The sequence below is a fragment of the Neofelis nebulosa genome, chromosome 3, assembly GCF_028018385.1.
Source record: "Neofelis nebulosa isolate mNeoNeb1 chromosome 3, mNeoNeb1.pri, whole genome shotgun sequence".
NCBI lineage: Eukaryota > Metazoa > Chordata > Mammalia > Carnivora > Felidae > Neofelis > Neofelis nebulosa.
The window spans coordinates 167,008,045-167,020,861 of NC_080784.1; the positions used below are offsets into that span (position 1 = coordinate 167,008,045).

At 38.5% G+C, this 12,817-nt stretch overlaps 1 protein-coding gene across 10 annotated transcripts in view; it reads left to right on the forward strand.

The window, feature by feature from the left end:
* The window catches only part of CORIN (corin, serine peptidase), a 261,992-nt gene that overhangs the window by 92,788 nt on the left and 156,387 nt on the right, over positions 1-12,817 (forward strand). For all 10 annotated transcript variants that reach the window (XM_058722685.1, XM_058722683.1, XM_058722680.1 and 7 more), the window contains exon 5: positions 6,173-6,354. In XM_058722685.1, coding sequence (XP_058578668.1) covers positions 6,173-6,354 — 182 coding nt within the window. The remainder of the gene's footprint in view (positions 1-6,172; positions 6,355-12,817) is intronic.

Genomic DNA, 12,817 nt, shown 5'->3' on the forward strand with positions numbered 1-12,817 from the left:
CAAAGCAAGAACAAATGGCTCCTCATTTTGCTCCCTGTTTAAAGGGCTGCTTGTTATAAATACCCATCACCATTTCACATGTCCTGCTCTAACAGGTCTCTGTCGGTTACCCCTCTTAAGAGAGCTATTTGGAAACACTCTAGACATTTTTCTTAAGTCCTATTTTTAGAATGGAAGGCCTAATGGTATTTTAATGTCTCTATATATTCCCAGAACAAATCTTAAGGAAAAAAAAAATCTCTGTTACCTTTCGAAATTTAGCAAAGCTGGTAGGCTTAGCACTGCTCCTCTGAGAAGTATTGTGTTAAAGAATGAATTTTGATTTATAGAATGTTAGTAGGAAAAGGACCATGAGAAACCAGCCCTTCCAAACCCCTCACTTTTCGAATGAGGAAAGTGTGAGTCTTCGTGTGAGTGAATTGTTGGCCCAGGATCAGACAGTGAGGAGTGGCTGTGTGGAAGTTTTAGAGTGGTAGACATATGCTTTCCTACAGAAAATGATCTTGATCAGAGTCCGTAACAGTCTTATCTGAGGTAAGACTCAGCTTTAGAACATGAAAACAATCTGCTAGGTTCTTGCGTGAAATTTTAATGCTCTTCTACAAGATTCTGAGAATAGATGTTGAGTCATCCAAAAATACGTGGGCTCAGAAGTGAGGAAAAGTCCGTGAACCTCTCGAGAGAATTGGGCCCTGCGTGTTCGACAGCTTTGCATGGATCTCCCCCACCCCACTCTATTGGATGAATGTTTCCCTGGTAAATGGCACCTGGCATTCCATCAACTAGCGATTCCTTTGCTCCAACCATCTTCTAATGATGCAAAAACCTTGGGAAGGTTAAGTGTCCCTCGGTTATTATGAATTACTCTGTGCTATTTTCATCTCTTTTCTTCTTTGGCAGCCTAATTGGGATCTGATCATTTGAGGAATGTAGTTTTGATTGTAGGAAGGGAAGGAAATGTTTAAGAGTGAGTAATGGTCTGGGGGGGGGCCAGTTATCTAAGTGGGACACTGGAGGGAGGGTGGCCAGGATCATATCAGAAACTGGGAAGGTCAGGAACTAGAAGGCAAACAAAGAATGCTGAAGACAAGCCTGGCTTGCTTGTACCATGACTGTGGGCTGTCTCACACCTGGAAAAGAAAGAGGAATCACTTTACCCTTCCTTTGTGTGCCTTAGCCCCTTGGGCAAATACCGATTCATTGCAGGTTAACTAGGAGTTTGTGGAGTGAAGAGAGAGCCCAACCCCATGTATATGGCTGGTCCACTCAGAAAGTGTATACAAGCATACCTTGTTTAATTGCACTTTCCATTATTGTGCTTCACAGATGTTTCATGTTTTGCAAATTGGAGATTTGTGGCAACTCTGTGTTGAGCAAGTCTATCAGCGCCATTTTTTCCAACAGCATTTGCTCACTTCATGTCTCTATGTCACATTTGGTGATTCTTGAAGTATTTAACATTTTTTTATTGTTACTATATTTGTCATGATGATCTGTGATCAGTGATCTTTGATGTACTATTGTATTTGTTTTTGAGGGTCATGAGTCACACCCATATAAGAGAACGAACTTAGTAAGTGTTGTGTGGGTTCTGACTGCTCCACAAGCTGGCCATTCCCGTCTCTCTCCCTCTCCTCAGTTCTCCCTCTTCCATGAGATGCAACAATATTAAAATCAGGCCCATGAATAACCCTACAATGACCTGTAAGTGTTCAAGTGAAAGGAAGAGCCACGTGTCTCACGTGAAATCAAAAGCTAGAAATGATTAAGCTCAGTGAGGAAGGTGTAGCAGAAGCTAAGAGAGGCCGAAAGCTAGGCCTCTTGTGCGAAACACCCAAATTGTGAATGCAAAGGAAAATTGCTAAGGAAATTAAAAGTGCTACTCCTGTGAACACATGAATGATAAGAAAGCTAAACAGCCTTGTTGCTGATAGGGAGAAAGTTTGAGTGGTCTGGATAGAAGATCAAACCAGCCACAACATTCCCTTGAGCCAAAGCCTCATCCAGAGCAAGGCCCTAACTCTCTTCAATTCTGTGAAGGCTGACGGAAGTGGAAAAGCTGCAAAAGAAAAGGGCGAGGCTAGCAGAAGTTGGTTCATGAGGTTTAAGAAAAGAAGCCATCTCTAGAACATAAAGGTGCAAGGGAGGCAGCAAGTGCTGACGTAGAAACTGCAGCAAGTTACCCAGAGATCTAGGTTAGGTACTTAATGAAGGTGGCTGCACTAAACAACAGATTTTCAGCATAAATGAAACAGCCTTCTATTGGAAGAAAATGCCACCTAGGACTTTCATAGTTAGAGAGGAGAAGTCAAGGCCTGGCTTCAAAACTTTAAAGGACGGGCTGACTCTATTAGGGGCTAAGGCAGTGGTTGACTTGAAATGGAAGCCAGTGTTTCTACACTCTTCCAAAATCTCTAGAGCCCTTATGAATTATGCCAAATCTACTCTACTTGTGCTCTATAAATGGAACGCAAAGCCTGGATAATAGCACATCTGTTTACAACCATGATTTACTGCTCAGAAAAAAAAAATCTTTCAAAATATTGCTGCTCATTGACAATGCACCTGGTCACCCAAGAGCTCTGATGGAGGTGAACAATGAGGTTAATGTTGTTTTCATGCCTGTTAACACAGCATCCATTCTGTAGCCCATGGGTCAAGGAATAATTTTAATTTTCAAGTCTTTACTATTTAAGATATGTGTTTTGTAAGGCTATAGCTGCCATAGATAGTGATTCCTTTGATGGATCCGGGAAGAGTAAATCAAAACCTTCTGGATCGGATTAACCATTCAAATGCATTAAAGACATTTGTGATTCATGGGAAGTGGCCAAAATATTAACATTAAGAGGAGCTTGGAAGAAGTTGATTCCGAGCCTCATGGATAACTGGGAGGGGTTCAGGACTTCAGTGGAGGAAGTCACTGCAAATGTGGTGGAAATAGTAAGAGAACTAGAACGACAAGTGGGGCCTGACGATGTGACCGAATTGCTGCAATCTCAGGACAAAACATGAACAGACGACGGGCTGCTTCTTATGGATGAGCAAAGAAAGTGGTATCTGGAGTTGGAATCTACTCCTGGGAAGATGCTGCGAAAATTATTGAAATGACAACAAGAATTTAGAATACTACATAAGCTTAGTTTATAAAGCAGCAGCAAGGTTTGAGAAGATTGATTCCAATTTTGAAAGTTCTACTGTGGGTAAGATGCTATCACACAGCATCATGTGCTACAGAGAAATTGTTCATGAAAGGAAGAATCCGTGGATGAGGCAAACTTCATTGTTGTCTTATATTAAGAAATTGCTACAGGGGCGCCTGGGTGGCACAGTCGGTTAAGCGTCCGACTTCAGCCAGGTCACGATCTCGCGGTCCGTGAGTTCGAGCCCCGCGTCAGGCTCTGGGCTGATGGCTCGGAGCCTGGAGCCTGTTTCCGATTCTGTGTCTCCCTCTCTCTCTGCCCCTCCCCCGTTCATGCTCTGTCTCTCTCTGTCCCAAAAATAAAAAATAAAAAATAAAAAGTTGAAAAAAAAAAAAAAAGAAATTGCTACAGCCACCCCGACCTTCAGCAACCACCACCTGCACCCCAGCAGCAGAACCCTGCACCCCAGGGTCCTGATGAGTCAGCAGCAAGACCCTGCACCCCAGCAGAAAGATTATAACTCGCTGAAAGCTCAGATGATGAGTAGCATTTTTTAGCAATAAAGTATTTTTTAAATTAAGGTATGTACACCACTTTTTTAGACATGATGCTATTGCACACTGAATAGACTATAGTGTAGTGTTAACATAACTTTTATAAATGCAATGGGAAACCAAAAAATGCATTTGATTTGCTTTGTTGTGACTTCACTTTATTGTGGTGGTCTGGAGCCTGTATCAAGTTTTGAACTAACCTTGAGTGGTGCTTTTGGAACATGCGTTCTTGAAGTATAGACTCACATAAATAGAGTTTAACTGAGCGTGTCCTGGGATCAATCTACCTGGGTCTGAATCTTGGCTCTGACACTCACTACCTCAGTGATCTTGGGCAAGTCTCTTCTTATTTTTCCTGTGCTTCAACTTTTTTATTTGTATATTTGGGGTCATAATGAGAAATGAATGAGTTAATGCACATGAAGCACTTAGAACAGAACCTAGCAAAGTGTCGCAAAGGAATTGCGTAAAAATTCTGTGTTTTCCAGATTTCCTCAACCATGTCCTTCGGTTTTATTTGAGAAAATACAGTCTCTAACTTCTCTGGAATATTATTTTAAAATGCTATTTAAGTGATGCTTTCTCAAGTCCTGTAAACATCTAATGTATTTCACGATGGCAGTCAAGTGTCTTCTTTATACCAAGAAACTTGCCTGAACTGATTCATAATTTTATGTCCCAAACCTAATCTTTCAAATGCAAAACCTCTCTTTCTGCATCTTCATTAATAAATTTAGTTACATTTTAATGTAGGTAGGCAATTATATGGAGATCAGTATTCTAAAAGATACTCAGTTTTTAAAAAAAAATTTTTTTTAACGTTTATTTATTTTTGAGACAGAGAGAGACAGAGCATGAACGGGGGAGGGGCAGAGAGAGAGGGAGACACAGAATCGGAAGCAGGCTCCAGGCTCTGAGCCAACAGCCCAGAGCCTGACGCGGGGCTCGAACTCACAGACCGTGAGATCATGACCTGAGTTGAAGTCGGACGCCTAACTGACTGAGCCACCCAGGCACCCCTCCCGAGATTCTTTTATAGATTCTATCAGACTCTATCACTCTATCAGTGGCTGGTACATCCCATTATGTTTCTGCAATCCATAGAAGTATCAATGGGGAATTTTAATGTTCTTGTTTCATCAAAGGATTTTTAAAGCTGAATTATTCCATCCTTATGTGAGAATAGACAATATGGAAGAGTAGATGGAGCATGAACTGAAATTCCAAACACCTGGATTCTCTTCCTGCTTCTGCCATTAAGAAGACTGTGCTCTTGAGCGTGTCCCAGAATCTTCTTAGGCCTATCTCCAATAAGGGTTTGAACCAGATATTGTTTAAGGTTGTCACAGTGTGTGCTTTGCCTTGACTGACATGTATATTTTTTTCCCCCAGTTTCCTTAAAACCACTTGAATGGCTTAGCCTGATCACCAGCCAGGGTGAGAGATAGATACATTTAAAAAAAAAATTTTTTTTTAATGTTTATTTATTTTTGAGACAGAGAGAGACAGAGCATGAAGAGGGGAGGGTCAGAGAGAGGGAGACACAGAATCTGAAAAGGCTCCAGGCTCTGAGCTGTCAGCACAGAGCCCGACGCGGGGCTCAAACCCACAGACCGCGAGATCATGACCTGAGCCAAAGTCGGCTGTTTAACCGACTGAGCCACCCAGGTGCCCCGAGAGATAGATACATTTTATTGCTGCAAAGTAGGAAATGCCACCTGTGTCTGGAAGGGAACAAGTCCCTGGCCTTCATGTTGTAGCATTCTGATCCAGAAGTGTTCGATTGCCTGGCAGTTGAGTAGAGACAGGCTCCCAGAGCATCATTACCCTTACCAACAGCAGACAGTTGTTTGCATTTTTCTGTTTTGCCAAAGATAAAAGAGAAATCTGAGAAGATAAATAACTTTAAAAACTGAAGATAAATAGTTTCTTACTGTAGGTAAATAACTGCGTTTCCACTTGTCTCTGCTTTTTTTCTGGGGAGGCTGTGGAGGTTAAGGCACAGCTTTCTGTCTGCCTCTCAAAGAGACTTTTAATTTCTCAAAGGGAAGATGAAGAAATGAGATTAACTTATTTTGTGACCTACTTCTGCTTTTCCAATTTGGGGCCTTCATTTCTATGTTAATTTACTCCATTTGACATTAACTAGAGCTCCTTTTTTTTTTTTTTTTTTTTTTTTTGACAGTTTTACTTCAGCACACGAAATTGAGGGAAAAAAATAATTTGGGATAAATACTTCTACAAGAGATAGTGAGCTGATATGTTATGGAACTAGCTTCTTGTCCCTAGAATCATGATAATAGGGTGGCTGAAATCCTTGTTTTAGGACTTAATGTGGAAATTTAAATTGTTGACTACACTAAATATAGATTAAGATGATATCTCAGCACTGGCGGCCAGCTTTTCTTTAATTTCATTGTTATTTCAGGAAGTAGTCTATAAAAACATTAATTTTCATCTTTTCTTTCCTTCTAGTCATGGACTCCTGCCCTGTAGGTCCTTCTGTGAGGCTGCAAAAGAGGGCTGTGAATCAGTCCTAGGGATTGTGAATGCCTCCTGGCCGGATTTCCTCACATGCTCCCAGTTTAGAGTCCAAAACGAAAGCAGCAACGTCAGCAGGATTTGCTTCTCACCACAACAGGAAAAAGGAAAGCAATGTAGGTGTCTGTGTTTCATTTCATTAAAAAAATTTTTATTGAAAAATGCTATTCATACAAGCACGTATACAAATATTATATACTTCAATACATTTTATAAAAGTGATCAGATCCTTATAAGCAGCACCCAGATTAAGAATTAGATCACACCAAACTTATACATAAATGTTCATAAGTGGCATTGTTTATAGTAACCCAAAAGTGGAAACAACCCAAATGTTTTTCAACTAATGTATGGATTTAAAAAAAAATAGTATATTCATACAGTGGAATAGTAATTGACAGTAAAAATGCACGAAGTACTGATACATGCTACAACACGGATTAACCTTGAAAATATTAGGTAAGTGGAAGAAGCAAATCACAACAGGTCCAGCATCCCAGAAAATCTCTCAAGCCCCCTTTCAGTCGTCTGAAAGAAACCCAAAAGAAACCTCTCTTCTAAGAGAAGCAATCTAAGGTGACTTCTGCCATCTTAGATAGGCTTGCCTACTTTTGAGATTCATGTCATTGGAATTGAGCAGGATGGACTCCTTTTGTATCTAGCTTCATTTGCTCAACATTATGTTTGAGAGATTCGTTATGTTTTCACCTTTGTGGTTCCTTCATTCTCATTGTTGTCTAGTATTCTAATATATGGTTATATCCCAATATATTTTTCTATTCAGTTGTTGATAAATGTTTGAGTTGTTTCTAGCTATTATGAATAGTGATGCCATGACTATTCTTGTACATGCCTTTGAACATGCTCATAGGTTTATTCAGCAGAGTTTTTTAAAGTGGTTATACCAATTCATCCTCCTACCAGCTATGTTTGAAAGTTGCAGTTGCCCCAAATCCTCCCCAGGACTTGTTGCTGTCTTTTTCATTTTAGCAATTCTCATGGTGCTGTGATCTTTTGTGGTTTTAAGTTGCATTTTCCTGATGAGTTAGATTGATTTTTCTGAAACTTTTAGTTATGTGAATATTCCTTTTTGTGAAGTGTCTGTCCAAGTATTTTGTCCAATCTTTGATTGGGAAGTCTCCCTTTTGGTTCTTGATTTGCATTTCGTTATGCATTCTGGATATGTCAACTCTTGGGAATATGTATTGTGACTATCTCCCACTTGGTTGGCTTGCTTTTCTTATCAGTGTCTATTGTGGAATAGAAGGTTGTAATTTTAATGGGTTCATATTATCAACCCTTTCTTTTGTGATTCATTTTTGATATCTTATATAAGACATCTTTGCCTACATCAAAACTTAGAAGGTTTCCCCCACCCCACCCCCCATGTTTTCTTCTTGGAGCTTTATTGTTTCAGTGTTAATGTTTATACCTAAAATATTCTGGAACTAATTTTTGTATATGGTGTGAGCTATGGATTAACTTTTTTTTTTTTCCTGCACATATATTTAATTGACCCCACTGCCCTTTATTTATTTGGAGTACTGTTTTTCCCCTCTGCACTATAATGTCACCTTTGTTATCAGTCAAGTGATTGATTATATGTACATATATATCTAGACCCTCCATTTGACATAGAATTAAGCCAATACCACTCTGTCTGGACTACTGTAATTTTATAATAAGTCTTTAAATTTAATAGTGTAAGTCTTTCAGCCTTTTTCTTCTTAAAGACGGTTTGCCTATTCTTGGCCCTTCCATTTTATGTAAATTTTCAAATCACCTTGCAGTTGCCACAAATGCCTTTTGTTTTGTTTTGTTTTGAATTGGGATTGTATTAAATCCATAAGTCAAACTGGGGAGAATTGCTTTACAACATTGAGGCCTCCAAACCATCAAAATGATATACTATGGTAATCTTTAATTAAGTATTTTAATGACTTACTCCTTAAATTTTCTCAAAAATGTTTGGTAATTTCAACCAGAAAGATATTACACATCTTCCCTTAGATTTATTCATGGGTATTTGATATTTTTGATGTCATTGTAAATAGAAACTCAAAAAAAATTTTTTTCTGTTTGTGTACAAATAAATCACATATTGATTTTTATAACTCTCATTTGGATTTTCTAAGTACACATTATGTCATCTACAAATGGCAGTTTATTTTCTCCTTTCTAATCATTATGTTTTCTGTTTTTCCTCTGTCAGAGAAAGGTTTCAATATTTCATCTTTAATTATAATGTTCGCAGAAAGACTTTATGGATATCTGTGTCAGATTAAGGAAGTCCTTTCTGTTTCTGGTTTGCTAAGGTTTTTTTTTTTTTTTTTTTTTTTTTAAATCATGAATAGTTGGGGCACCTGGGTAGCTCAGTCGGTTAAGCGTCCAACTTCGGCCCAGGTCATGATCTCACAGTTCGTGGGTTCAAGCCCCGCGTCGGGCTCTGTGCTGACAGCTTAGAGCCTGGAGCCTGCTTCGGATTCTGTGTCTCCCTCTCTCTCTGCCCCTCCCCAGCTCATGCTCGCACTCTGTCTCTGTCAAAAATAAATAAACTTAAAAAAAAAAATTATGAGTAGTTTTTGAATTTTATCAAATGCATTTTCTACACTTGTGAGATGATACAATTTTCTCTATATTATGTTAAAAACATAATATTTAGTGATATATAATGCATATGCCATAACATTCACTCTCTAACATGTATAATTAACTGTTCTTTTGTATACTTGGAGAGTTGTGCAACCATCACAGCCATCTAATTCCAAAATATTTTTATCACCCCAAAAAGAAACCCCATACGCATTATCAGTAGTGCCATTTTCTCCTCTGCTACTCCCTGGAAACCATTAATCTACTTTCTGATTCTATGGATTTGCCTATTTTGGCCATTTTGCATAAATGGAATCAGACGATATGGGACCTCTGGTGATTTGCTGCCTTCATTTAGCAGTTTTCAAGGTTTATCCATGTTGCAGTATGTATCAGTACTTCATGCATTTTTATTGTCAATTACTATTACTTTGTATGAACATACTATTTAAACATTTTTTTTTTTAGCTTTTATTTATTTTTGAGAGAGAGAGAGACAGAGGGCAAGTGGGGGAGGGGCAGAGAGAGGGAGACACAGAAACCGAAGCAGGTTCCAGGCTCTGAGCTGTCAGCACAGAGCCTGACGCGGGGCTTGAACCCACAATCTGTGAGATCATGACCTGAACCGAAGTCCGGTGCTTTACCGTCTGAGCCACCCAGGCACCCGATTATACTATTTTTTTTTAAATCCATACATCAATTGAGGAACATTTAGGTTGTTTCTACTTTTTATTATGAATGATGATGCTACAGTGGACTTTCATGTGCAAGTTTTATGTGAATATATGTTTTCAATTCCCTTGGGTATGTATCTTGGAGTAGAATTGCTGTGACTAGTAATAACCGTTTAACATTTTGAGGAAATGCCAGTCTCACCAGCAGTGTAGAAGGGTTCCAGTTTCTCCACATCCTCACCAACACTTTTTATCCTTTTTGATTGTAACCGTCCTGGTGGGTAGGAAGTGATATCTCATTGTGGTTTTGTTTTACATGTTGCTAATGACTAATTATGGAGTTAATTCAACATTTCATAAGCTTGTTAGCCATTTATATGTCTTTTTAGAAATATATTTTCAAATAAGAGGTCCATTTTAAAATTAGGTAATTTGTCTTTAAATTGTTGAATTAGGGGTGCCTGGGTGGCTCAGTCAGTTGAGCACCCGACTTCGGCTCAGGTCATGATCTCCCGGTTTGTGAGTTCGAGCCCCGTGTCAGGCTCTGTGCTGACAGCTCGGAGCCTGGAGCCTGCTTTGGATTCTGTGTCTGCTTCTCTCTCTGCCCCTTCCCCACTCATGCTATGTCTCTCTCTCTCTGTCTCTCAAAAATGAATAAACATTAGGGGCGCCTGGGTGGCTCAGTGGGTTAAGTGGCCGACTTCAGCTCAGGTCATGATCTCGCGGTCCGTGGGTTCGAGCCCCGCGTCGGGCTCTGTGCTGACAGCTCAGAGCCTGGAGCCTGTTTCAGATTCTGTGTCTCCCTCTCTCTGACCTTCCCCCGTTCACGCTCTGTCTCTCTCTGTCTCAAAGATAAATAAACATTAAAAAAAAATTTTTTTAAATGAATAAACATTAAAAAAATAATACAAAAATAAAATAAATTGTTGAATTGTAAGAATTCTTCATCCACTCTGGATACAAGCCCATTATAAGATACGTTATTTGCAAATATTTTCGTATGTTCTGTGGAGTGTCTTTTCAAATGATTTTCCTGTTTCTTTTTTTTTTTCTCCAAGTGATTTTCAAGACTTTTCTTTTTTTTTTAATGATTATTTATTTATTTTGAGAAAGAGCTAGAGAGAGCACAAGCATGAGAGGGGCAGAGAGAGAGGGAGAGAGAGAATCCTAAGCAGGCTCCACGCTGTCAACATGGAGCCTGATGCAGGGCTGGATTTCACAACCATGAGATCATGACCTGAGTCAAAGTCAGGAGTTGGATGCTTAACTGAGCCACCCAGGCACCCCTCAAGTGACTTTTCTTGGTTGTGTCCTTTGAAGCACATAAGTTTTTTTTTTTTTTTTTAACTTTGAAGGAAGTTCAACTTATCTATCTTTTGTCACTTCTGCTTTTAATGTCATGTCTAGAAAGTTGTAGTCTAACCCAAGGTTGCTAATATTTACTCCTGTTTCCTTCTAAGAGTTTTAAGATTTTAGCTCTCATATGTAGGTCATCAATTCATTTTGAATCAATGTTCATATATGGTATGAGGTAGGGGTCTAACCTCATCCAGTTATCTCAGGACCAACTATTGAAGAGACAATTCTTTCGCCATTGAATGGACTTGGTATCCTTGTCAAAAATCAATTGGCCACAGATGTATGGGTTTATGTATGAAATCTCAATTCTATTCCATTTATTGATATGTCTATTCTTATGTGAGTATCCACTGTATTGATTATTATAGCTTTGCAGTAAGATTATTACTGGAAGCAAAGAAGGACATTTAAAAATGATACAAGAATCAATGCATCAAGAAGCCATAACCTAATGAAATATACCTCACCTCAGAAATATATGAAGCAAAAACTTATAGAATTAAAGGGAAAAATAGATAATAGTTAATACTCCCCTTTCAATAGTGGATAGAAAAACTAGGTGGAAGATCTATAAGGAAGAAGAATTGAAAAACAATATAAGCCAACTTGATTTACTAGCCATCTGTAGAACATTACATCTAACAACAGCAAAATATATGTAAGCATGTATGCATCTCAAATTTTTCTTTTTTTTAATATTTTTATTTATTAATTTTTGAGAGAAAGACTGAGCCTGAGTGGGAGGGGGTCAGAGAGAGAGAGAGAGAGAGAGAGAATCCCAGGCAGGCTGGCAGGCTCTGCACTATCAGTGCAGAGCACAATGCAGGACTCAAACTTATGAACCGTGAGATCATGACCTGAGCAAATCAAGAGTCAGAGGCTTAACTGACTGAGCCATCTAGTCTCCCCTCAAATTTTTAATTTTTTAACTTTCAACCTATTTGTGTCTCTGAATATGAGTTGAACATATAGTTGCATAGTGTTTTTTATGCACTAGGCAAATCCTTGCCTTTTGACTATAGTGTTCAATTCATTTACATTTAATGTAATTACTGATAAGAGAGGATCTACATCTTCTGTTGTGCTATTTGTTTTCTTTTTTTTTCTTTTTTCTTTTTTCTTTTTTTTTTTTTAGAGAGAGAGAGAGAGAGTGAGCTGGAGAGAAGGGTAGAGAGAAAGAATCTTAAGCAGGTTTCATGTCCTGTGCAAAGCCCAGCATGGGGCTCAATCCCACAACTCTGCTTGTTAAGCATCTCTGGTGAAATTTTCATTTCATTGTTGTACTTTTCAACTACTGAATTTCTATTTGGTTCATGTTTTTTAAGAAAAAACTAATTTATATCTCTTTGTTAATGCTCTATTTGTTGAAACATTGTTATTATACTTTAGTTCTTTTGAAATGGGTTTCTCTAATTCTTTGAATATATTTAACATAGCTGATATAAATTATTTGTCTAGTAAGTCCAATATCTGAGCCTCCTCGGTGACAGTTTCTATTGACTGTTTTTTTTCCTTACATATCAGTCACACTTTCCTGTCTCTTTGTCATATTTTGTTGCTGTTGTTGAAAATTGGATATTTTAAATAATATAATGTACAAATCTTCAAATCAAAATTTCCCTCTCCCCAGGATTTGTTGTTGTTACTAGTTGGTGTTGTTACTAGTTACTTGTTTAGTGATTTCCCTAAACTAACTTTGTATTGTAACATTTGTATTCTTTGTCATGTCTGGCCATTGAAAGTTTTACCCAGATAGCAGCTCAGTGGTGAGTTGTTGATTGGAGAGATATTTTTTTAAATGCCTTGAACCAATAAGTCTCCCACCCTTTTCCAATGGGTTCTGTGTGTATATTGTGGTAGGACTTAAACACGCTGGCAATTTACAACTCTGCCTTAGCCTTCAATTCCTGCTTATGTAGAGCCTCAATGTCAGCTAGAGGTAAGACATCAGAGG